Consider the following 24,907-nt stretch of genomic DNA (forward strand, 5'->3'; position numbering starts at 1 on the left):
TCAACAAATTTAAAAGACCACCACCCAATGTGAGGCTTATGCCACAGCTGAACTGACAGCACTGGTAATTGCTAAAAATATATATTTATTTTTTGTTGCTGCAATTTCAATTATGATGCTTCAAATTAACGTTTTAGTTTTAAACAAGTTTTTAACAGATTTGTAAAAGATTTGTTTTCTTGTTTTTGTGACAGGCGGTCTAATAAATTTGTTAAGCACTACTTGAATGCCAAGCCTCTAAAATAATAAAATAATATTGTTATTGTATGTTCAGAAAAAAGGATGTGAATGAAAAAGACCTTTGTCAATGCTTGTTCAGCCAGTATACATCATTTATATTATGTTATTATATTACCTTTATATTACTATTATTATTATACATATGTGATTACACAATGTAAATTCGCACATGCAGTACAATCCTAAGATTAAACAAGACGTCTTTTCTTTGTCACTTTACACATTACACACCTTAAAAAGGCAATATTTACTTATAAATGTACACAGCATTCAGCATTCATGAATGAGTGTGTGTGTGTGCACGTTCACTCTTTTCAAGAGTTTGTCAAAAGGGCTAAATGAGTCCTTAGTATAACAGCCTGGGGGGAGAGACAGTTGCACATCTTGTTAGCTTTCAGGCTCCAACAATTTATTTATTTATTTTTTTTTTTAAAAAAGCCTTCTGGCCTCTAACTGGATTTGCAGTGGTGATCATCAAAATGATTCCTAATTTATTTTTGCTGTCATGAAAATGATTTTATTGATATCATTTTCATGTTTTCTGTCTTGTTTTAGCAACCAAATTTGCTTTCTTTGCTATGTTTGTTTTTGGTGGTGGTTTTAGACATTTTATTGTTATTTATAGTGTCTATTTTGTTGTGTACTTAAGTTACACAGACTGCTGTGATACTGATATTGTTTATAAGTGCCCAAACCTCTCTCTGAAGATATTTCTGTTTGTAGACGTTAAGAAACCATGGTCATGTGTGCTGCTAAATTAGTAAGCTAAACCTTAGGTGTCTTTAAATGCAGGCTAATTGTCTAGCTAATCTGGCTGATTTATGACTGTATGGCTGGCTTAGAAAATTTAAAGACCTGAATCCTGATTCTTCTGTGACTTTTTAATTTTGTTAAAAAGAAAGAAAGAAAAGATTTTGGTTGCTACCAGCAATTGTAAATAATTGTTTTTATGGATTCACAATAAAAGTACCTTTATTTTGAAATATTTGAGGGACTAGATTAGTTAATAGTTTGTTTATTCATTTTTTTTTAATCTTCTTCTAGTATTCCCAAGTCAGCTCACAGTTGCAGGAGACTAGGTGAGCACACCAGGGGTCTCTCGTTTCTCCCCAGCAATAGATTTCAATTTGCTGGAAACATTGCCAGGCAGGATTTTCCAGTTGCTCCATAACTTGAGCACATAGTAATCCCTCAAGCAATCTACAGCTCCAGCTGGTCATGCCTGGAAAACCTCCAAAAGAAAGTGTCCCAGATGGTATTCTAATCAGACGCCCGAGCCATCTCATCAAACTCTTTCTGAGCAAAGGAAAAGCAGCTCTATCCTGAGCTGTGGATGTGCCAGATCCATGGACTATTTGTAAGGCTGGGTCCCACCACCAAAGCCAGGTAAAGTGTTTAAGAATCCCTCCAGACCTAATTAGTAAAGTGGACGTTTGGAAGGCAGATTGACTGCCTGCTCAGCATCCTTTCTGTGACAGTTTTCGGTGCCTCACTGGTCTACCTGTCCAAAGGCCTCTCAGAAGGCAGCAACTCACTCACAACCCAGAGGAAGCAGTCCACCGTTTTCCAACAGTGAACCATGGCCTCAGACTTAACACTACTTTAAGACTTAACACTCACTTTCATACTTTATACTGTAAGCACATAGAATAATTTCCACTACGAAAAAATAACCCTTAAAAAAAAACAGAGGCATGATGTTGTTCTTAAACTGGACACTCTTTTCACCCTGGCTGTGGCCTGGGTTCATATCACAAACAGGAGCAGAGTGGAAAGTTTGGCAGACTCCAAGCACATGCTGAAAACCTGACTGACCTTGCGTAGAGAATACTCACAGATTTCACTCCACTGCAAGTAGGACAGAGGTACTGATGATGTTTAGTTACTTTTTTTTAACTTAAAAAACCCCAACTTAGTGCATGAACAAAGAGAGAATATTAAGAACAGTGTTAATTACAAACTCTCGTGAACCTTGGCTCTATATGGGTCTATAAGGGTATCAGTGAAGTCACACACAGGCTTTTATGACTGTCTTAAGCTGCTGCTGTGCCAGGAAGGTGATTAAGACTGCATGCATTTACACAAATAGAAGGAATTTGATTTCACTTCATAAGTGACTTGATTGGTGAGCAGCTACAGTGAGAGAAAAAAAACAGTCTGTTGTATTTAATTTAAATAAGAGAACAAGAGAAAACTCAAAGAGTGATGATGTGACCCATGTATTACAGTAGTTACCAAACAGTGTTAAAGCTATTTTTCTCAAGAAGCATAGCTTTGCAAGCTACCTCAAAAATAGTCGCATCACTGCAAAGCTACACTAGGAAGAAGTCTAGTTTGGTTAACTAATGCTTCTTATTAAAAGCGTTTTAAACTACAAAAGAAAATAATGGACAAAAATGTACTTTTAGTGCCTGTGTCACTTTAGTAACTATGTAATGATAAAAAGTATTAACAGTATTAACAAAAAAGAATTAATATGTGTTATTTAGTTTTCAACACAAATTACTGAAGAAACTGTATATACTTTATGTATTGCATACGTAGAATGGTTAAATTATTTTAGTTATAACCAGTGTTGGGACTAACGCATTATTAAGTAACGCGTTACAGTAACTACGTTATTATTGTGATAACGAGCATGGTAACTAGTTATTATGCCAAAATCAGGAACATGCTAGTCGTTACTGGGATTTAGATAGGGTCGTTACTCGTTACTTCGTGTGGTGGCTATCAGAGCTTCCACAGATTCAGTAACATTAGCAAGTGGTGGAGGCAGCAGGTGGATGAGAGAAAGGGGAGGCAGGAGGAGGAGCAGAGACCAGAGGCAGCCGCTGGTCCGAGTATCAGGTGCTATGTTACTGATGTTGAACTTTATTTTGTTCATAAGGTTAATTATTAGAGTTTCCAACCATCCTTAAAAAACAGAATCGTCTCGTATTCAGAGAAAATATTGCGCGTTTCGTATTGAGGTAAAAAGACACACAGTTTGTCCCGGACTTCAGCTACAATGAAAAAGACACAAAGCTGGAGTTATGCTGTGTCTTTGCTGCACAGCTGCCTCTTCTTCTCTCATCCTCCCCCCTCCCTCTCCTGTTTCTACTTCAATCATGAAAACTGATCAATGATCAGCTGATCGGCTCTCTTGTTTGTTTATCGCCCACTTTGCGCCAGAAAGAAACCAGCTGATGTCGCGCTAAACAACAGCAGCACGTTTAAGCTTGATCAGCTGTTGTTAGAATTTATTTAATATTCATTTCTAGTATCAGCTGATGTTTGCTGGAGCCACAGCTGTAAAGCTGCTGGTCTTGATATCGGTTTGGTTATGTGGTGAGAGGGAAACATGATGATGAAACCAGGAGATGTCCTTACTGAATCATCAGAGCTGAACAGGTCTACCTTTTAGGTCACATAAATGAGTTGAAGGGAAGTTATGAACTGTTTCTGAGAAATAACACCAGGATCCTTTTCTATGTAGCTGACAGCTGGTAACTGTGCAGGGGCGGATCTAGCAAAGTGTTGCCAGGGCGGCAGGTAGGGCATTAACAGGGAGAGGGGGGCACAAAGAAATACTTTTCTTTGTTATGTCATTTAAAATGTCTCGCTTTTAAAAAATAATTATCTGAATCTTACAACAAACGATTGATAGATTGATGCATATATATACCATCAAGACAGTGAACATCACTGTCACAACAGCGTTTGTTTTCATTCAAAGGCTTTATGATTTTTGCTATAATGGTGGGCCAGTCTCTAGTCAAAATGCCCGGGATGATTTTTTGTCCCAGTCCAGCCCTGTATGCAGCTCATCTGCAGTCTGGTGTTGCCTACATCTTCCTACTCGGAAGTCAGAATTTCCGAGTACAATCAAAAGCATCACGACTGCAGTTTTTGTGTTGGATGTAAAAAGCGCACATGATGCTGTGACGTAGGCTAGAATCATGGCCGCGGTCAACGATGGTCCAGGCGTGGGATTTCTCGCGTGGAAATATGCACGTTATTATTATTTTTTCTATTGGTAGGTGGCACAGTGCACTTGTTGCAAGTAAGCAAGCTAGAAGACTGTCAAAGTTATGGAAGCAACACATTAACAAGAGAATTCTGAGTAAAACCAAAGTTACTTTCCCTAGTAACTAGTTACTTTGAAAGTAACGAGTAACTTGAAGTAACTGAGTTACTTTTGATAGAATTAACTAGTAATGTAACTAAGTTACTAATTTAAAGTAACTTACCCAACACTGGTTATAACTTATAAGAAGCACGTTGTGAGCAGGGACCTCACTCCTGCCTTATGTGTCACACCATCAGGTGTCCTCTGACATAGCTTTAGTTCAGGTATTACCAAACTGCCAGTCACACAGTATTAAACTAGTTTAATGTTACTCTACTGCATAGTGTGATAATATGTATCCCCATTTGGGGTGGGGGGTTATTGTCTTTTTTCATTCCCTGCTCCTTTTTTTGTTTTAATTTCAATTTAATTTGGCTTTTATTGAGTTTCTTGGTTTCAGTTGAATGCAAAATGGATATTCTTTATTAAAAGTATTTGCAAGAAATTCAGTTTAGGTGGTTAGTAACTAACTGCACAAAGAGAACAAGTAAAACACATTTCCACACAAAGCTTTTATTCATTTAAAGGAAATGAACTCAGACAGAATTACTTTGAATGCAACATAAATCCAAGGACAATTAACAGCTGAATGTTTGAAAGGAACACAGTACTTGAAAAAAGATTAAGGGGAGCTCTAGTTGTTTGTCCTCGGTCAAAAGCTGAACACTGTCAATGTATCTATTACAGATGGATTTTAATCCAATCTGGGTTATTACATAATTTTTAAGACTCTTTCAACACTACGCACAAATGGTACTTAAGTGTATCATGCTATCAGTCTTCAATTAGTAACCATAATATCCAGAGCCTCCATTAAACACAGAGGAACATTTAAACCAAAACAGCACACAATATTCTTCCACAGGATGGAGTCACATGTGTTATTAAAGTTGCTGTAATTGATGTTTTTTATGATAAATGATAGTGACAAAATAACACAACAATAAAATGATGAACCTCAGTATTATTGCCTAAATGCACATCATATTTATGTCAGTGTTGAATTCACACTCACTGCCACTACACCCATGAGCAACAATGCTATTATTGCAGGTTTACTGACTGACGTTCAGGGTTATTTTATTGATCCCTTAATAAAATATCCTCACATGGTTTTGTCATTTTGACAAAATATGTGGGAACAACTTGTTCAGTACCATTAAATATATCCGTATCCACAGTCTCCAACGAGCAGATTATTAGAAAGTAAATCCACCACAATCAAAAGCGTCAAAATCAGAGTCTGCCACTTCAAAGTCAAAACTGTTAAAGTGGGGGGAGTCGAGTGCAGGAGTGCCAGTGTGGTACCCTCCTGCTGGTCCCATGCTGGAGAAATCTGTGCAGAGTGGCAGATCCGGGGCTTTGGCTTCCAGATTAGAAGATGAGCATGTGCCTAAATAACCCATGGCAGAGGAAGCAGCAGCCCCTCCCATCAGCAGATAAACTGCCTTCATTGCTTGGGCATTATTGATAGTGCCGTGACGCAAACAGCCTGCTGAATATGCACCTCCTTTATGATACTTAGTACGGGAAGAATTCCTGCCTGTTGAAATGAAAAGTTTGAAAAGCATGTTTTAATAAACTATCTATGCAATATTTTTTACATGAAAATAGAAGAAACACCAGTGCTCACCTTTCTCCTTCGGGGAAGCGCCAGTCATCGGCCCAGGGGAGGATGACTCTGTGTCGCTGACAGGTGGAGTTGGTGGATCTTTATCCAGGATTTGCTCAGGCACAAGATCTCGGAGAGTAATACGTGGTTGTGGCATCTGATGTCGCTTGCAAGGACTGAGAGGTGATGAGAGACTCTGTGGCAAAGAAAATGAAGATGCTGTTAAAGAAAAATAATGTTCCCAACACAATGTCTACCAGGAATTCAAAGAAATGAATTAATCGACTGATTACAACACCAAAAAAAAATCTAAGGATTAAAAGATTCTCTGAAAGTGCAGAGCACATTCTTTATGTAAATCAATCAATCTAATTTTCAAAGACTCCATAGTGTAGTGTATAGTCTGTGTGTGTACAGAAAATATGATTTTGCATGCTAATAGTGATTTTTCTGAAAATATATTCACACTTTTTCGCCCTACTGACTCACTGATTCACAGCCTTCTTTCTAACACCACTACAAGGTCTACATTCATTGTTTCATGTTAAACATCTCTTTGATACATACATTTAATGAATAGCAATCACATACACCAGGCAGAAACATTTAAACTACCTGTCTATTGTGTAGGTCTCCCTTTTGATTTTAAAAGCTTTGACCGTTGTGACATGGACTGCCTACACAGGTGCCCTAGCAGGCGCTTTCAGTATGTATCTCTAAGCTCTAGTTTTTTTCAGCGCTTGCAGATACATACTTGACTTCAGGAATCTCGATTTGGGGAATTTTAAGGACAAGTCAGCACATTGAACTCTTTTTCAAGTTTCTCATCATTTTTTCCAGTGTGGCTAAGGAAATCCTGCAGCATCCAGGAGTGTAAATAGTCTGCAAGAAGGTTTGATAGGTGGTATGCACCAAAGTAGATGGGGTCACCATGGCTACTCTGACCAATCTGCCATACAAAGCATGGTGTGATGCCCCATGTTCTTTGACATGGGGCATCACATCATTTCTTTTTTCATTAATGTGAAAAAAAAACCTGCTGACGGTCCTACCAAGTTCATCTATTTTGTTTGATAACAAATTACAATTATTAATAATGATGGTAAACATAGATGGTGAACATAGTAAACATTATTGGTAAATAATTATTACACATAATTATAAATAATATAAATATGTTATTAACTTACCTTTTTCACTTTTTTCAGCACGTTCACCCAATGGCTGAAAGTGAAAAAAGCGATTGTTATTACCTTTATGCAAGACATAATGTACATAAATTCATGTACAACAATGGAATAGCTGGAAATTTTGGAATGCATAGCTAATGTGTCTTTCACCTGACATATATGTTTCAAAATAGTCAAAAAGGCATATTCCCCAAACCACTCAAACTTTGTTATATTAAACTTAAATGTGTGCAGCATTAATCTAAAACAAGGCCCAAGAGTTAGCAGAGAAAGCCCCACAACACCTGCACTCTGCAGAGGTTTCCGCCAGCAGCAGCAGATATTTATTCTGGGGCAGGATCAGAGCAAAGCAGCAATCTCTGCCCCTGCCAGAGGGTAATTTAGGTAGGTCCAAGATCTCTTTGCCTTCCACAATCGCCTCACAACTGTTTTGCAAGAGTACCAGCTGGCTGGGAGGGGATGATGCATCATGGCACACCAGGAGACTGCCTTCAGCAGTTATAAGGAGAAATCTTTTCTTCCACTGTTTGAAAATAAATCCACCTGAACCAGAAATGCAGAGAAAAAGTCAACAGTCATTGTGTAGAAAATGCTTGTTGACAAAATGACAATGTGATAAACAATTCCAATCAGAACCACAACCCCCCAGAGGATACTGAGAGTGATCAAGATTGCAGAGGGAGCATTGTACACGTGGATTAAAGAATGAACACTGTGTCATTCCATCATCCCAGCAGATTAAAGGCAGTCAGATGGTTGGAGGATCAAGCATAAATCAGATCCTGTTGGCCACCGTGTGCACATCATATAGTGTAATTGCACGCACACTTTGTGTTTACTTGTTCTATATGCAAACGGTAAACAACATATGGGTATTAAAATACCAACTGTCTAAGCATCTTTTTAGCATTTTTTTCAAACTACAGCTTTCACGTTACACGTTTCTATCAGCATTTGTCACAGCTTTGGATTTTCAGTGAAACAATGTAAATATAGATTCGTCTGTACTTATTTGAAGAAAAACTCATAATATGGTTGCTATTAGATACAAAGATGAGAAAACTGATAGGTTTCTCTTATTAAAATTGTACTCAAGAGCATTGCTAACTTGTCCTATTTATCATCCTTTTTTTAACACCATCTCCATGCCATGATAGATAATGATGGAAATTATACATAAATATATAAACAAAATCTGCATTTGCAATAGCATGACAGGAAGTACACAACAAACTGGGAAATTACCATAAGCCCTATAAAAAGCAACACTTGCCAACCACTAGAAACACCCACACCTGAGGTAAAGATCCAACTCACCATACATCCTGAGCATCCCCTGATGTATCCCCGAGATGTTCATGTTTACAGTCGATGTGTGACTCCAACGGGCTGAGAGAGAAATGTTTGCACACAGAATGGCGAAAAAGCACATGAGGCTCAATGTGAGTTTTTAATGCTCAGCTTTAATCCCCAGTCAGCTGGGATGCTCCACAGAGTCAAAGTTCAGCAGCATGGTATGAAAATGGGCTGTGATGAGACAAAGAGTGCTGTAGTGCGTGCAGAGATACTGTGTAAATCAGGATGATTCGATTGTTTTTGAATGTTTGTTTTTAATACCCATTTGCTTTTACATACACCAAATGGATATTACAACTGAAAGTCATTTTAAATCATCAAACCATCACCAGACATCCATTTCTTTTATTAAATACACACCATGAATAGTAAGCCAACAATATAATTAATCTTCCAGAGGTTTTGTTGCTGTCATGAAAATAAAAATAATGACATTTTGGGGGGTTTTGGGGACAATTTAGTGCATTGTCATCTTAAACTGTGAATATTTATCAACCCGTGTCTAATCAGACAATAGTTTTTTTGCACTTACATTTACTTAAAAAAAAGGCCACGTTTAAAAAAATTGTAGGTTTATTAGAACCTACCAGGGTTTTAAATAGCTGGTTTTAGTAGCTGAAATGCAAACTAACTTGCAATGACTTTGCAAAGTTGCCAACAAATAATATAAATGTTGTTATCCTTTAATCGACTTTTATTATATAATCTAGTAAAATGCATCCATTGAAAAATAGTTAGAGTAAAGGTTAACTGGTGGGATGCACACTTGGGGATTCGGTGACAGCGAATAAATGCATTTATCATTTCAGGCTAAAGAGGATTACTGTCTAATGAATGTTGAAGTGCCTGATAAAACTGAGAAACTTTAAAAGCTTAAAAATGGTTAAAGTGAACATTAACCTGGTTTTAATTTTTCTGTCTTTTTCATTCTTTTTGAATTGCCGCTTTTGCTTGCTGCATTTTTGTGTGTGTTTATTGTGTTAAATACAATAACAAAGGCTACTAGAGTCACCGCTGATCAAACTCATCTTTATTACACATACTGTTTAATGCCAAGTCCAAGATCAACTAATAGTGATATTTCAGTCAAGCTTACCCTAATGTAATGTACTCTAATGTTTTCACTATCCCAGACTTTTAAATTAATTTAGGAAAAAAAACAATAAATAAAATTCAACATAAATACTGTAGTATGTGAAGAAATTAAAACTGAAAATATCAGCTGTTCTAACAAATAAATATGCTAAAGTTCCAATGATGCCACAACCACAAAAGCAATTGAGACTGAATAGTATGTAAGTACAATTAATACGCATTTGTGATATGTGTGGTAGTCTGCTTGAGTTACTGCACATTAACTGGTAAGCTGCTTTCTTTGAAACAGGTTAACTGTGAGTGACATTAGAAAACTAATGAGCAAAATCCATAAATTCTCTAAATTTGCGTCTGAGGCAAAGCTTTACAAATAAGTAGCTAAATGACTAAACTTTACAAAAAAGACTGGCATGAATTTCCCTTCTAGGGCAAATTATTATCCCTTCTTATTCCTAATTATCCATAGAAATGATTAAAGTTTTTATTAATAGTCATCTTAATAGTTCACAAACAGGATTTTCTTGATTTTTCTAGACAATTCCAGTTTGCTGTGATATGAGTGACATGACAACCTCATTTGTAAAATATTTGAAGGAAATATTTTAAGAGAGCTGATCCTCAAACTGTTTTCTGAAACAGTCTCCAGCTGGGAAGAAGTCCCAACAGCGCTCCTGGTACATCTTCCACACATATGACTCCTGAAAAGACACGATATAAGAACACAAGAGGTAATGTGAGGCCTTGAATGGAGCACACTAACTAAAGAAAAACTGTAATAAAAACCTTCAGACTGACCGGCCCGGTGTGCTCGGTGTCATCTTTGTTGATGAGGTACATTAAAAAGAACCTGAAAAAAAAAAATCCTGTTAATATCCATGCACAGATATACTACAGTTAAGCCCATAAATATTTGGACAGAGACAACTTTTTTTTCTAATTTTGCTTCTGTAAAATATCACAATGAATTTTAAATGAAACAACTCAGATGTAGTTGAAGTGCAGACTTTCAGCTTTAATTCAGTGGGTTGAACAAAAAGATTGCATAAAAATGTGAGAAACCAAAGCATTTTTTAGCACAATCCCTTCATTTCAGGGCCTCAAAAGTAATTGGACAAATTAAATAACTGAGAATAAAATGTTCATTTCTAATACTTGGTTGGAAACCCTTTGCTGGCAATGACAGCCTGAAGTCTTGAACTCATAGATATCACCAGATTGTTATGTGAAGGCTGTGTGCACGCAGGGGTGGTGATATGAAGGACCCAAAATGCAGACTCACAGAAATCAAAGGTGAACTTAAATACAGCTTTAATGCTGAACTCCAAAAAAGTAACAAAACTGAGACTCCAAGGTAAACTTTACACAGACAGAACACACAGCAAACTAAGGGTAGATTGCGACAATGACAAACTGAAACACAGGGCTTAAATACATAGAGGGAGCAATCAGGGAATGGACAACAGGAGGGAAACACAGCTGGGGCAAATCAGAACTGACGAGACAAGGAAGCATAAACTGAACACACTGAGATAAGACAGAGACCTTCAAAGTAAAACAGGAAACACATAACACAGACTGAACAAAAGACACAGACTCACATGCAGGCTTACAACAGAGGGAACAGAGACGTGGGACCAGGGCAGACACAGACACTGACTGGACACGGGGATATAGCAGACAGGGGAGACAGCAACTAAGGATTACACAGAGACAAACCATAAGACATAACTCTAACGAAAACCCAAAGACTAGAAATTATAAATAATATAATAAACTCAAAAACCCTGGGTCAACGACCCAGGCATCCTAACACAGATGCTGGGTTTCCTCCTTTTTAATGCTCTGTCAGGCCTTTACTGCAGCAGCTTTCGGTTGCTGTTTGTTTGTGGACCTTTCTGTCCAAAGTTTAGTCTTCAACAAGTGAAATGCAAGCTCAACTGGGTTAAGATCAGGTGACTGACTTGGTAATTCAAGTATATTTTACTTCTTTGCTTTAATAAACTGCTTGGTTGCATTGCCTATATGTTTTGGGTCATTGTCCATCTGTATTACGAAACGCCGCCCTATCAATTTGACTGCATTTAGCTGGATTTACATAAACAGTATGTCTCTGAACACCTCCGAATTCATTCGGCTGCTTCTGTCCTGTCCTGTGTCACATCATCCCAGGGCCACTGGGAGCCATGCATGCCCACACTGCCTTAGCCGTGTTTTAGATGATGTGATATGCTTTGGATCATAAGCCGTTCTACAACAAGGTTTCATTTGTCCAAATAATGTTTTTCCAGATCTGTGCTTCCTTTTTTAGATATTTTTAGCAAAGTCAAATCTAGCCATCTTAAGGCTTATGAGTGGCTTGCACCTTGCAGTGAACTCTCTGTATTTACTTTGATGCAGTCTTCTCTTGGTAGACTTGGATATTGGTACGCCTATGTCCTGGGAGGAGTGAAAGAGTTTCTTTTTAACATCGAAATGATTCTGCAATAATCCACAACAGTTGTCTTACTTGGACGTCCAGGTTTTTTGCATTGCTGACTTCACCAGTGATTTCTTTCTTTCTTTCTGTCTCAGGAGTACCAAACTGTAGATTTTGTCACTCCTAATATTGTAGTCATTTCTCAGATGGGTTTTTCTGTTTTTGCAGCTGAAGAATGGCTTGTTTCAGGTGAATGGAGAGCTCCTTTGACCGCATGTCGTCTGTTCAAAGCAAAATCTTCCAAATGCAAACACCACACCTCAAATCAACTCCAGCCCTTTTATCTGCTTGATTTATATTGACATAACGAAAGAATTGCCCACCTCTGCCTTTGAGTCAATTGTCCAATTACTTTTTTGACACCCTCCCTTTAAAAAGACAGTAGCACATGCTAAACAGATGAAACTCCTAAACCCTTCACTCAATTTAAATGTTCATACTCTCAAGTGAAAGCAGATAGTCTACACATTATGCCCACACCCATAATATAACTCAAATATGTTTTAGTAAATAGGTAAAAAAAACAAAACTTTTGTCAGTGTCCAAGTATATATGGACCTAACTGTATACAAGGTAAGACAGAAGAGGGGCACTCACATGTAATTGGCCAGGTTGTGTTCATCAAAAGTGTGGGTCTCAAAGCCATGTGGCGTTGTATCAAAGTAGTCACTTCCAATGCCACATATGAAGCATTTCGTCTGCACAAAAAAACAGTGGTCAATGTGGCATGATAAATGTGTGAAAAACATAAACACTGAACACGACTGTACCTCCATGTCTTCCTTGACTTGCTCTTGTTGGTCTCTGAGTTCTCCAAAGGCGTCAATGATCAGACCTGCAGTACACAATAACACAATCATCACACATGTGTATAAAATCTGAACATGTCCTAAAATCACTTTTCTGTGCCAACAGTAATCCAGATGTTCCTCACACTGTCCCATTGTGTTTCTTTACTTTTAGTTCAAACCAATTATACAATTATAACATTTGCTGAGTAATGAAGGATTTGATAAATGTCTCCCAGGAGAGGATTTTCTGTACCCTGAATGATGGCCAGCAGGATAACAATGACGAAGAAAAAGAAGGTAATATCAAAGACCACTCGATAAAGCTCGTATTCATCTCCAGCTGGGTCTTCAATCTCATCTCCAATGCCTCCGCCTGCTCGGACACCCACATACATGTGGAACAGATAACACTGTAAAGTAAAAAAAAAAAATGTGGGAAGTGGCAAAGTTGTGAGAGGAAGTACAAAGTTTGTTTATCATCCACAATCACGTACAGTCATCATATCGTCACATTTCATATCTGGTTCGTCTTCATCTTCACTCTTGTTGTAAAACTTGCGGAAGAAATTGAAGGCAACTACGGTGTAAAGATACACCACCACGGCCAGCAAGCCCACTGTCATCATGAGCTAGCAGGGAGAAGAAGAAAGAAGAGTGAGCAAAGTGAAGCTTAAACAACATTAGTGCAAGTGAGTATTTCCTGCTCTTGCCTGTTTGCCATTGTGTGTGACTGAGGACAGGATAGTGCGAAGAGTCTTGACACCCATCGCAATATCCAGCAAGTGACAGGCGAAGAAGAAGTTGTTGTAATGCCCAAACAAAGACATCACCAAGTACCAACAGAGATAAAGAAAAGTCTACAAAGAGATGTGTAAGTATAATTTAGTACAATGTAGTGCAGAAATAGTATAGTATGATATAGTATATAGGTTTGCTTACACCATCTGTGAACACCACACCAAATTTCCAGATCTGGTACTTGATGTCAATAGAAGTCACCCTAAATAAGACAACATTCTCTTTAATGTGCTTGTTTTAGTTTTCAGAAATCATGCCAAATGTGCATCTGACTGTATACGGTACCATGCAAACACAGAGTTATCTGGTTCTTCCTGTTTCTTCTCATGTTGTTGACTCACATCCAGGGAAGCTAAATCAACCCCCAGGAGCTCAGCAATTCTTTCTCTTCCATAAATGTCTCCGTATTTATCCAGAACCTGGACATGGACATGCCATTACATATGAACATGCTGTACTGAGCTCAAAGTTAAGACCACTTGAGTCAATCTTAACTCACCTTTCGCTTGACAAATTTATCCCAGTAGTTGTTTGGGAAAGAGCTGTAGGGAAATAGGATCATTTGTCAATTACATTACGAAAAAAGCTTTTCAGAATTTTCTTGTGAGCCTGCTTTATCTTCTCACTATTAAAAGCTGTTTTCTGTATCTACGTACGGTGTATTCAGGACTAATCTGTCCCACTGGCCCTTGATGTCATCATCCTCAGGTTGCTCAGTGATGTAGAGGCCATCAAATTCCAGCTTTCTCGCAAGTTCTTTCTCTCTTTTAAAAATAACCAGAGGAATCTGGCAGAAACAATAGCAAGTGCTGTTTCACTGAGGTATGCAGATGATTCAATACGATTGATCAAAATCTGTCAATATTTATGAAGAAATAGAGATGGGAATTGATAAAAAATTTGCAATTCCATTCCATTTTTTTTCCATTATCGACTTTCTGATTCTCATTTGATTCTCTCTGACTTTGCTTTGAGAGTCACCACAATTGCTAAGCAGTATAATTAATTACTCCCAGGTTAAAATGATTTATTATACTACTCTTTATATTACTTTGCTTTCTCTGACCTGAAACGTGCTGGATCATAATTACTATTTAACAGCAGACCTAACAACATACAACCCCATACACCAACACAAATCCCAATCCTAATGAGGACACATACATGATCTCATTATTTAGGTATAAACACAAAGCTGACAGCACAAAGCAACATTGAAAACCAGCATCAAGAGACTTTAAAGCCATCGCCACAGTATTTCTGCTGTAAAAACATGAACAGGTAGTAATGGAGGCTTCAGCCTGACTACTCTTTATCATCACTCTGGGTTCTTGGCTAGCTTAGCATTAGCGTTGATTATTATGGACCTTAGACCATGAGATCCAGTATTTCAAATTCTTATATGTAATTTTGCATATTATAATGTTTAATTAAATACTATTCAAACTACTGCCTCCTCCTAGACTAGCTAAGTAAATGCAACAACAATCATGGAGAAGACTACTGACAGTTCTGCAGATAACAAACATCAACACCCTCCACAGGAAAGGTAAGCTGCATAAGGTCAGTGCTGATATTTTGCAGCGCACTGCCTATTATTGATAATGTGCTAGGAAGAAATGCACAAGCAACTGCAATCACTGAAGCCTTGAGAGAGCTCTTAATAAAAGTCCACTCAAAAACTTGGGAGAACTTCATAATGAGTGAACTGAGGGTGCTGTTAATGCATCGAGAGCAACCACACACAGATGGCTTGGTAATGAGCTATAACTGTCACCTTCCTAATATCAAGCCACTCATGAACTAGAGACATCGTCAGAAATATTTAAACTGTTTGAATTGTCTCAGCTGAAAATAAATGTTGTATTTCATTTGGAAATTGGATCCCAAAGTCTGTAGGAAGAATGCAGAGGCACAGAAACCAGTATGTGTGAAGTCCAGTGTAGTTTCTGCCATCTATGATGATTTGGGGTACCATGATATTTGCTGGTGTTTTTGGTGGTTGGTCCACTGTGTTTCATCTACTCCAAAGTCAATTTAGGCATCTAGAAATTTTTGGAGTAATTCATGTTTCCATCTGCTAACAAGCTTTATGAAGACACTGATTTCCAACACGTAACACCTATCCATAGTACCAGAAGTACCAGGGTTTTCTGATCATGTTATGGATTGGCTACCCAATGCTGTCCTGACCTTCCTGTTAGGAGGAAGATGAGAAACACCTGAACCAAAAATACAGATGAGAGGAAGGCAACTATCAGAGCAACCTGGGCTTCAAAAAAAGACGTCAGCCGTACTGATGCGGATACTTATAAATGAGTCTCAGACAAATATTGAGTAAATAAATGAACATACTTTTTAAATATTGTAATTCATTTTAGGAAATATTCTAATAATTTGAGATACTGGATTTCTGACCTTTGTGATTCATAAAACCTGAAAAATGTATTTTACATGTAATGATTATAAATATTTGAAAATTTGCCTTTCTGAATTAAACAAAAATTTATTTTTTTCTATGTACTCATTTTTTACTATATACTAGTACATTTAAAATGTGTGTCCAGCCTACCTTCAGGCAGTTGTAGCCAATGATACAGATGAATGAAATGACTGTGTGAAGGATCGCAAGAAAGGACAAAGTAGGCTGCATGTATCCAGTGCTCTCCTCTAAATAGAAATAAATTGGAACATCTTCCTCATCTTCATCTCCTCCATCATTAATTCCGGATCCTTCAAGCTCTTCGCCTGAGCCTTCAAAAAACGCAGACCCTTCAAACAGCCCACTTCCCTCAGATAGTCCAGAGCCTTCCATCTCTTCACCCTCAGGCGGGCTGTCCGACACCTAAGAGTTGACAGGGTAAAATGATCAAAGAACAGACAGAAGCCACATTAAACAGATTCATCCCAGTTTCCAGGTAAAAAAAGGGATAGATTAAATTAAAGGTATTTCTTCTTACCTTATAGAAAAGAAGAATGAAGTTCAGGGCAAATGCAAGGAACAGAGCCAAAAAACGCAGGTTGTAGAAGTTTCTGGAAAGATAGTTCTATAAAAGACAGATAAATATTCTTCAACTGATCAATCACTTGATACTGACATTAAAATTGCACAACAAAATCACTTTTGACACAAATACTACCATAAATTTATTCCTTTGGGTTTCCAGCTCAGTCCAGATTTGAAAACCTCCATCCTTTTTCAGCTTCTTTTCTTTTTTGGCTGCTGATTTCTTTGGTTTTTCTGGTTCTACTTCTTCTTTGCTCTCACATTCTTTCTCTGTTTTCTCTCCAGTTTCAGCACTAAAAAATAAACAGTCTTGAGTTAATGTAATATCAATTCATTCCATCAATTTAAAAATCATGGTGCACTAAAACTTCCATGATCTTTTTCTTAGCTCGGGAAGTTGCTTCAATGCAATGAAAACCAACCCTTTTAATAAAAATGTGCATTCGGATAATCATTAACCTCCAACTGTTCAAAGTTGTTTTTTGTAATCCTCCTGGATTGTCCTGGCTAAAAGGTATAACCTGATTTAGAGCCATGGAAGGGAGAGGGAAATGCTTGAAGCACATTAGTATAGACACAACACCAACTACAGAGTCTTACTCAGCCTTTTCAGGCTCCGTAGGAGGTTCTTCTACGGGAGGAGGTTCTGGTGGTTTCTGACTAGCATCAGTCTCTTCTGGTGCCTGTAGACAAAAGAATCTACTGCACAAGACCTGATGTTTTCTATCCACATTTTTGGTAGATGTATAATCACAAACGACTGATAGATAAGACCAAGCTACTCCTTACCATTTTTCTCTTTGTTATGGGAGTTCCTTCAGGAGTTGGAGGTTCAACTGGTGCCTCCACACCCATATCTCCAAGTCCACCTGGACCATCCATTCCTGGTATCCTCCCACCCTCTTTTTCTTGGGTATCCTCCTCTTCTTCCTCTCCACTCCCAGTCTCACCAGTATCTGTTACACCTCCAGTGTCCTGTTCCTCCCCTGTCCTTGGCTCCCCTGGTCCATCGCCATGCACATCGTCCTGGGTGGGATCTGGCATGCTGGCTAAAATCTCAGTGACTGTGATATTTTTGGCTCCCTCTACCAAGCCACCTCCAAACAATGTTTGCCAGATGATCATAAAGATACCTTTGCATACATTGTAAATGAAGTGTAGTATAGTCATCAGTATGGTCCAGAAAAAAGTGGACAAGGCCACTACAATCTCCTTGAAGGTCATTTTTCTCACTCTACGATACTGTCTGCGAAGGTTGCGGAAGGTGAAAATGCCGAGGAAGCTTAACAGGCTGTTTATAAAATCTACAAAGGCAGAGGTTGATTCATGTGGACCTTCCCTTCCATTATTATCCTCATCTCCTCCTCCATTTCCTTCCCCACCTCCTCCACCCTCACCTCCTCCTTCTTCCCCTTCATCTTCTTCTTCCCCCTTTTCCTCTTCCTCCTGCTCTGAAATTTGTGAGGCTATATTCATCTCAAAGATGGTGTCTTCACAGAAATTGACAAACATCTCCATCTTCTCTGATTCGCCACCCTCATTGACGACATCAAAGATGAACTGCCGTTTGGACTCTCTTACTTGAGGCATCTCCCACTGTCTGCGGTTAACCTCACTGATTTCAAAGTAGATACGTTCAATCTTTCTACTGGCTCCCATTATTTCAATACGCCCCAAGAACGGACGGAAGTAGTTCAGCACACTCTCTGCTTGTTCCAGGAAGTTCTGTAGCCTGGTGTCATGAGGGACGTGCTCAGACAGATTGGTGAGCAGCACGGCAATGTTGAAGCCAATGTCTTTGGCGGGTTCCTGGAAGCGACTGGCAAACTCTTCATAATTGATCATGTCATTTTCATCTGCTTCTGAGCAGGACAAAAGAAACTGAATCTCAGAGGGGGAGTACTGCTTTTGACTGTCCATCGCCTTCTGGAAGTCCTTCTTTGAGATCAACCCTCGAGGATCTGTCACATAATCACGGAAAGCATCTGAGGCCACGATATCTTTCAGTTTGAGGAACATGTCAAAGAACTTGAGTATCATCTCCACATTGCTGGAGGACTCTACCAACATGTCTACCATCTGGCGAGCGATTGTACCATTTACCACATTTCCTGAATAAATACAAAGCAGAATTTAAAAAAACCTGAAACTGGAAAAGGATAAAAAGATGAAAACTGACATAAAAGCGATGAGAAAGTTATTTTACCCTCCAATAAAGACAGCAGCATAACAACCATATCTTTCTGTAGGTCAAGAAGCTCCTTCAGCAGACCAATCTGGCTGGAGTCCTGTGACCATGAAAGAAAAACAAGACCTTACAGTAATGACAACAATACTGTCTTGAAACATTAGAGGTTTACATAAAGACACAGTCTTTGATAAAGTTGAAAGCACAAGTTATACTGTAAGTGTCAGGAACCCAAAACCTTGTTATAATAAGAAGTGGACATTCAAAATACTGTGTGTTGTATACAATCACATTCATAACAAAGGAGGGTGTTAATGAACCAAATCGTCATGCTGAGAGAATTTATCAAAACGTAACAATGGTTTTTAAAGATGCCATAATGTGAACATTTTCCCCCATTTTTGTGATAAAACAGTGCTTAAATGTCATGTACCCCTTTGTGAATATTACATTTCTATGACAGTGAGCATTAGAAGTTAAAGCAGAAGCTTGTGTGTAAATGTAGAGTTAGGTCCATAATTTACTGGACAAAGATACCATTTTTGTAGTTTTGCCTCTGTGCACCACCCCAGAGAATTGCCATTTTTATACACAGCTACTCAGATACTCAAAAGTAATAGAACTAAGGAATATAATTTAACATTTAACAATTGATTATGATACCTGGATTAAAATAATTTGCAGACAATGACTCTGTTGCACTGTTCTTGAGTGTAACTAGTGGTAACACTTAGTTGTAAACTCTCTGTATTTACATTCAATAAGGCATCTCTTGATTGTAGAGCTTAGGAATAATGCACTGACTGTGAGTGTTCTTGATTTGGTTAGATGTTGTAAAGTTGTTTTTCTTCATCAATAAGGAAATGCTATCATCATTCACATCAGTTGTCTTTTGTGGTCTCTCAGGCCTTTTGGTGTTGCTGAGCTTGCCACTGCATTCCTTCTTTGTAGGTTTGTACCAGATATTTGATTTGGATTTGTCCTAAAGGATTATGTTATTTCTCTGATATGTTTATTTTTTCACCCTAATGATAATTTTACTTTGATTCAAATCAACTTCAGATATCATATCTGTTACATTTATCATGGAATAGGGAAGGACCAAACCTCAGTTGGCCATGAAACTGCTTGTCAGGTAATTATCTAGTAAATTTTGAGACAAAGTCGGGACTGTGTAATTCGTCAAGAGGTAAATCCAAATTGTTGTAAAACCCCTTGAATTAAAGCTGAAAGCCTGTTTGATTTAAACTGCACTATGGTGGTGTACAGAGGAAAAACTACAAAAAATTCATAGATATATAGTTATTTTAAATCGAAGCAACACACAAGCCACAGCTCAACACACTGTAAATGAAAAAGAAAAAAGTCAAAAAATTGTAATTTCTGTTAAATGTGTGCACACGAAGTGGATGTCACATTAAAGTGTATATACAAAGACAAAATAATTTTATATTAAAGTGTATACTCCAACAGTTGAGGTTAAAAGTCAGGCCCTCCCTCAGGAAGTTTTGTAGTCACCTGCTTTTTTTGTCACAAACTGCCTAAGTATAAACTATGTTTATTTTTTAATTATAAGGCTGTTACTTTAAAACCCATGGTGCTAACATAATTCTGAAAATCGCTTTATAGGATAAAAACTAAAAACAAAAAGACTATTGCAGTGTCTGAAAATATACAGTTTGCTGTTCATGGGGCCTAATGTGCTACAGAAAGGTTTAGTTCACTGTATAGTGTACTGAAAAAAAATAAAAATAAAATCTGATATATATATCAAACTGTTTTTCTATTTCCTCAAATGACTCAATGTGCTAGTATGTCAGTTTTGTTTGGAAATACACTGTAATTAGCATTGAGTAAATAGTGACTCTTACTGAGTTCTGTTTAAAGCAGGTGGATATAAAACAGCCTGATAAGAGAAACCAACACTGAATAAATGAAAAACTAGTAAACACAATACTGCATTAATAAATAAAAAAGTAGATACATACTTTACCCTGCAATGACCATGTGGAAGACAATTTCAATAATAAATAAATTATTCAGGTGTTAAACAAAATACACTCACATATGTTTTTTACATTTTGTGTGTGTGCTTTCTTTCATTCGACAGCAAAACAATGCACAAGTTTGATGTAGACTTTGAAACACAATGATAAATGTAAAACAGAGAAGCTGACTGTGAGACTATCAGCTGAAAAGCAAAAGCACATGGTAAGGTAATTTGTTTTAGGTGTGTAATATCTGTTAAAATATGCTGAGCTGGGAACTTATTGATCAAGCATGGATCATCTCTTAATCTGGCCACATGTTTAAAAAGATTATGCATGCAAAAGCTATCAATGATAAATGTTATTAGCCTCAGTTATCTGCAGAGGATTAATGCACTAAACAGAATGGAAATGTCTACATATGTAAATATTTTGACCTTTTGTTTATAGCACTAGCATCACAAATAGCTTTGTGGATTTTAAAAATCATCCAATTAGAAAACGCTTTAACACTGTGTATAGTTATAATAATTCAAAGCAACAGAAAAAAAAATCATGTTTGCTCATTATTATATAAAATTTCATTTGAAACTCCTGGTGCTAAACATACCTCTGGCAATAACCCGATACATTTTTAAATGCAGAGCTGCTTAAGGACCCAAAGATCTTCACCACACGACTGGTTTTCAGCTTTGTCTCTAGTGTACAGAGATGTCTTTGGATTCTCTAAAACTTTTAATGCCATTATTTTCTGTTGATAATGAAATCACCAAATTTAACACACTATTTACACACCAGCTATTTCACTGACTGTTGAACCTTTCTCTAACTTATTAAAGTCTGAAAGACTTAAGGAACACTCTCTGTAAAGCATTTCTTTTCCTTTGTTGGACAACATATAAATTAAATAAATCATATTATAAATAATTTTTTAAAATCATAGTATTTGATTTACAGTTTCCCTTTTCCCATGTTTTGAACAGTAGTCCAACTTTTTAGTACTTAATTCATAAATAAGTGACTGACCTTTAAGTTCATTTTAAAGTATAACTATATGGTATAGTTTTAAATTAAAATAGTAAATCGTATAGAATCAACTGGGCAAGTCTTATTATTAAATCTCTTAATGTGTATTATATTTAATGCTGATGAACTCTATTTTTTACACCAGGCAATTCACAACAGGAAAAAGTGCAGGTAGTCAAATACTGATCTCCCAGAAAGGGAAACCATTGTCACGGAGAGCCTGCATAAATAATACCATAACCCTGAAATGTAAGCAGTCACATGAAACTCACAAAATTATAATTTAATCTTTTACACTAATACTTAGGCAACATGTCAAAATATGACCAAAATGACCAATCAAATACATAATGAAATAAAATAAATATTTAAGAAATTAGAAATTGTAATATTTTCTGTAATATTGAGGTGTACTGTAAGGTGCTTCTGTCAATTGTTTCACAGAAACGTTTATGTGTTTACTGCCAGGTTTATAACAACAGAGCTTTTTCAAGTGCAATAAAGGAAAGAACCGTTGTAAAGTATAAAACCAGGGGAGGTACTTCACGTCTACACTGAGTACCAAAGTTTAACATACTATACAAACATCATCAGTGTAACGCTAAAGCTTTTTTTTGTAAAGCTGAAGCTTGATTTGGATTTATGCAGAACATCTACGTCCTAACTTAGGTAGTAACCAGGAACTCATATTTATCCTTACACTGCAACCTTCCACGCCATTTAACTCGTTGTAGTATGCATCCAGCAGACGTGTAGCTACATTTCTCAAAAGGCGCACGTCAGGTTACGCAGAAAGTTGTGGCATAGGGTTAAAATGCGGTTGCATTTTATGGCATAAGTTACAGCATAGATGTGATGCAGAAGTATAATTCACATGTAATGGGCATCACACCTTTTATGTTTACCACTGACTTTCTTTCATGGTCACTGAAAATAAAATGCAGCATGAGAGGTCAGGAGGTCAATTGATGATGTTACAGAACAGAGGCAACACTGTCTTCACCTCTACAGAGAAATTAATACATTTAATTTGGAATTAATTCGATTGATTGAATTATATGTACATACCTGTGCCAGCTTCATCATCATGTGGGCAAAGACATGAAGAAAGCCAACAATAGCATCCCACAGCCTGCTGTGGGCTAGGGACTGTTGGTTGCCGTTGCATGGACCCTGAAATAAGAGACTATGTGTTATAGGCAAAACAGCAAAAGCATCCACTCTGTATAAAGGTCTGATCTGCTCCAGTGTTACCTGGATATATTCAGTTAGACTGTTGAAAATCTGTTTTGCCACTGTCATAGCTTTGGAGAAATTTTTTTTGCCTGGGTCATCGATGACATCCTTCCCAGAGTAATACCAGTAGAAGTCACTTATAGACTCCTTGAATGAAAAATAAGGGGTCATTAGAGAAATTTTGATACCATACTGCAAACACACTTTAGAAGTAAAATTATTGCACAGTTTAAAATGCAATAATGTTTAAAAGAGAAACTCATTTTACGATATGTGTGGCTTCGCAATATCACAAGTCCCACCATAGCCTTAAAACCTTTATTTTCAGTCTGTATATGGTGCACTAACTGCAGCCAGTATACCTGGAGACGGAGAAGGTAGTCCACTGTACAGATGATGACATTGATGGTAGTTGTGCTGCCTGTTTGAGTCCGCAAGTAGTTCTGAAAATCTGCATTAAAATAGACATTTTGAATAAGAAGATATGTGCTTCACGAGTGTCTCAATTTATTGTTACTCTCATTTGACACATGAGTAATTCCCACCATTATTGTGACCTTCACAAAGCAACTGCAGGAAACGGAAGAGGTCACAGGTGAACTCATCATCTGACATCACTTTCTCATCTAAAAAGATGAGACAACTGAATGAATCAAAGAGATACATTCGAGCTAAATCAGATTACACGTAACGGTAAAAAAGTCTAACAACTTATCTTAGTATAAGAAATGTGAGGATAATAACTAAAATTCATTACTGAACTTACCATCATGAATACAAGGATTTTAGTATCAGGCACCTCAATAACCACCTCTGACTGAGTGCTGCTCGTTTCAATAAAATTAAGGATGATTTTTTTTTTTTTTTCAAATTCAACCCCATTTCCTAAAAAACGTGGGAAGCTTTTTAAAATGTCAGGAAAAAAGACCCTATACTATTTAATTGGTTTACTTTACAAAACATATGAAATGTTGAAACTGAGATTTTTTTTAAACATAATTTTTAGCGAACCCTTCAACTTAAGAAAACACCAGCAAATAGAAAAACAATGCAAAAGCACACAAAACACAATGGAAATTTAATAAAGCACAGTGGAAGTAGAAAAATACTGGTGGCCGTCAGTTCTACACCTCAGCGTACTAGCAGATACACGTGTGGTATCCATTTCAAAATCCTATATCACATTGTTCTCGAGTTATCGGATTCACAAGATTTTCAGAAAACTTGACCTCTGACCTTATTGTCATGGTTTGTCTGTTAGGTAATTGCTTTGGTGTATTGTGAAGGCCAATGGGGATGGCCTTATCAATAGGAAAAGCTGTAAAATAAAAAGTTCTAAATCTACAAACTTCTTCATATTCTTAAAGTTGTCCTGCGGGCTGAACTGGAGTCTTTGCTGGGCCAATTCTGGGCCCTAAGCCTTATGTTTGACACACCTGCCATAACGAAATGTGTGCTCTGCTTGCTAGCCATTGGCTTGTTACCTTCACACTTCTGTGTATTTTGTGAGGTTTGTTTTGTGCACTTTTGCAGCTTGTGTGTGTGTTTTTTAAAATTTCCATTGCTTTTATATGCTTTTTCATTGTTTTTCTATTTAATGGTAATTTCTTAAGTTGTAGTGTGTTTGACCTCTCAGAGCCACCATACTTTTGGATGTCATGACTGTAAAAGCTTTGATAGAGTTTAGCAGAAATGTTTGTCACAAGTAACAGATTTTATTTTAACAGTTTGAGTTTGGGAACTGATAACATAAATAATTTTGCATCAATTCAGGATCTCCTTCAATTGTCTATAAA

The 24,907-nt window shown here is 37.3% G+C and overlaps 2 protein-coding genes across 3 annotated transcripts in view; both read right to left on the bottom strand.

The window, feature by feature from the left end:
* Positions 1–5,509: 5,509 nt before the first annotated feature.
* Positions 5,510–8,582, bottom strand: LOC118454848 (uncharacterized). Its single transcript, XM_087846830.1, has 5 exons — positions 8,468–8,582; positions 7,435–7,693; positions 7,151–7,184; positions 5,982–6,156; positions 5,510–5,891 (listed from the first exon to the last, which is right to left on the bottom strand). The coding sequence occupies exons 1-5, from the start codon at positions 8,580–8,582 to the stop codon at positions 5,548–5,550; spliced, it is 927 nt and encodes a 308-aa protein (XP_087702956.1). The 3' UTR covers positions 5,510–5,547.
* Positions 8,583–8,848: 266 nt separating this feature from the next.
* Positions 8,849–24,907, bottom strand: part of LOC102781775 (ryanodine receptor 1-like) — a 53,153-nt gene continuing 37,094 nt past the window's right edge. For both annotated transcript variants that reach the window (XM_087847278.1, XM_087847277.1), the window contains 21 exons: positions 23,657–23,737; positions 23,474–23,562; positions 23,130–23,258; positions 22,944–23,048; positions 18,880–18,961; positions 17,463–18,784; positions 17,274–17,356; positions 16,807–16,966; positions 16,627–16,713; positions 16,239–16,511; positions 14,323–14,453; positions 14,166–14,208; positions 13,952–14,085; positions 13,808–13,868; positions 13,579–13,725; positions 13,363–13,497; positions 13,122–13,278; positions 12,848–12,912; positions 12,675–12,775; positions 10,397–10,448; positions 8,849–10,299 (listed from right to left, as the gene is read on the bottom strand). In XM_087847278.1, coding sequence (XP_087703404.1) covers positions 10,204–10,299; positions 10,397–10,448; positions 12,675–12,775; positions 12,848–12,912; positions 13,122–13,278; positions 13,363–13,497; positions 13,579–13,725; positions 13,808–13,868; positions 13,952–14,085; positions 14,166–14,208; positions 14,323–14,453; positions 16,239–16,511; positions 16,627–16,713; positions 16,807–16,966; positions 17,274–17,356; positions 17,463–18,784; positions 18,880–18,961; positions 22,944–23,048; positions 23,130–23,258; positions 23,474–23,562; positions 23,657–23,737 — 3,533 coding nt within the window. In that variant the 3' untranslated portion in view covers positions 8,849–10,203. The remainder of the gene's footprint in view (positions 10,300–10,396; positions 10,449–12,674; positions 12,776–12,847; positions 12,913–13,121; positions 13,279–13,362; positions 13,498–13,578; positions 13,726–13,807; positions 13,869–13,951; positions 14,086–14,165; positions 14,209–14,322; positions 14,454–16,238; positions 16,512–16,626; positions 16,714–16,806; positions 16,967–17,273; positions 17,357–17,462; positions 18,785–18,879; positions 18,962–22,943; positions 23,049–23,129; positions 23,259–23,473; positions 23,563–23,656; positions 23,738–24,907) is intronic.

Source organism: Neolamprologus brichardi, chromosome 10, assembly GCF_056152115.1.
Source record: "Neolamprologus brichardi isolate AB-2024 chromosome 10, ASM5615211v1, whole genome shotgun sequence".
Taxonomy (NCBI): Eukaryota; Metazoa; Chordata; class Actinopteri; order Cichliformes; family Cichlidae; genus Neolamprologus; species Neolamprologus brichardi.

Excerpts from the sequence above, each read along its gene's own strand:
- LOC118454848 (XM_087846830.1), bottom strand. The coding sequence starts at position 8,582 with ATGTGCTTTTTCGCCATTCTGTGTGCAAACATTTCTCTCTCAGCCCGT. Across the intron at positions 7,694-8,467 it reads GGGGATGCTCAGGATGTATG|GTGGATTTATTTTCAAACAG; the intron begins GTGAGTTGGATC and ends TTTCTGGTTCAG. Across the intron at positions 5,892-5,981 it reads CGCTTCCCCGAAGGAGAAAG|GCAGGAATTCTTCCCGTACT; the intron begins GTGAGCACTGGT and ends TCATTTCAACAG.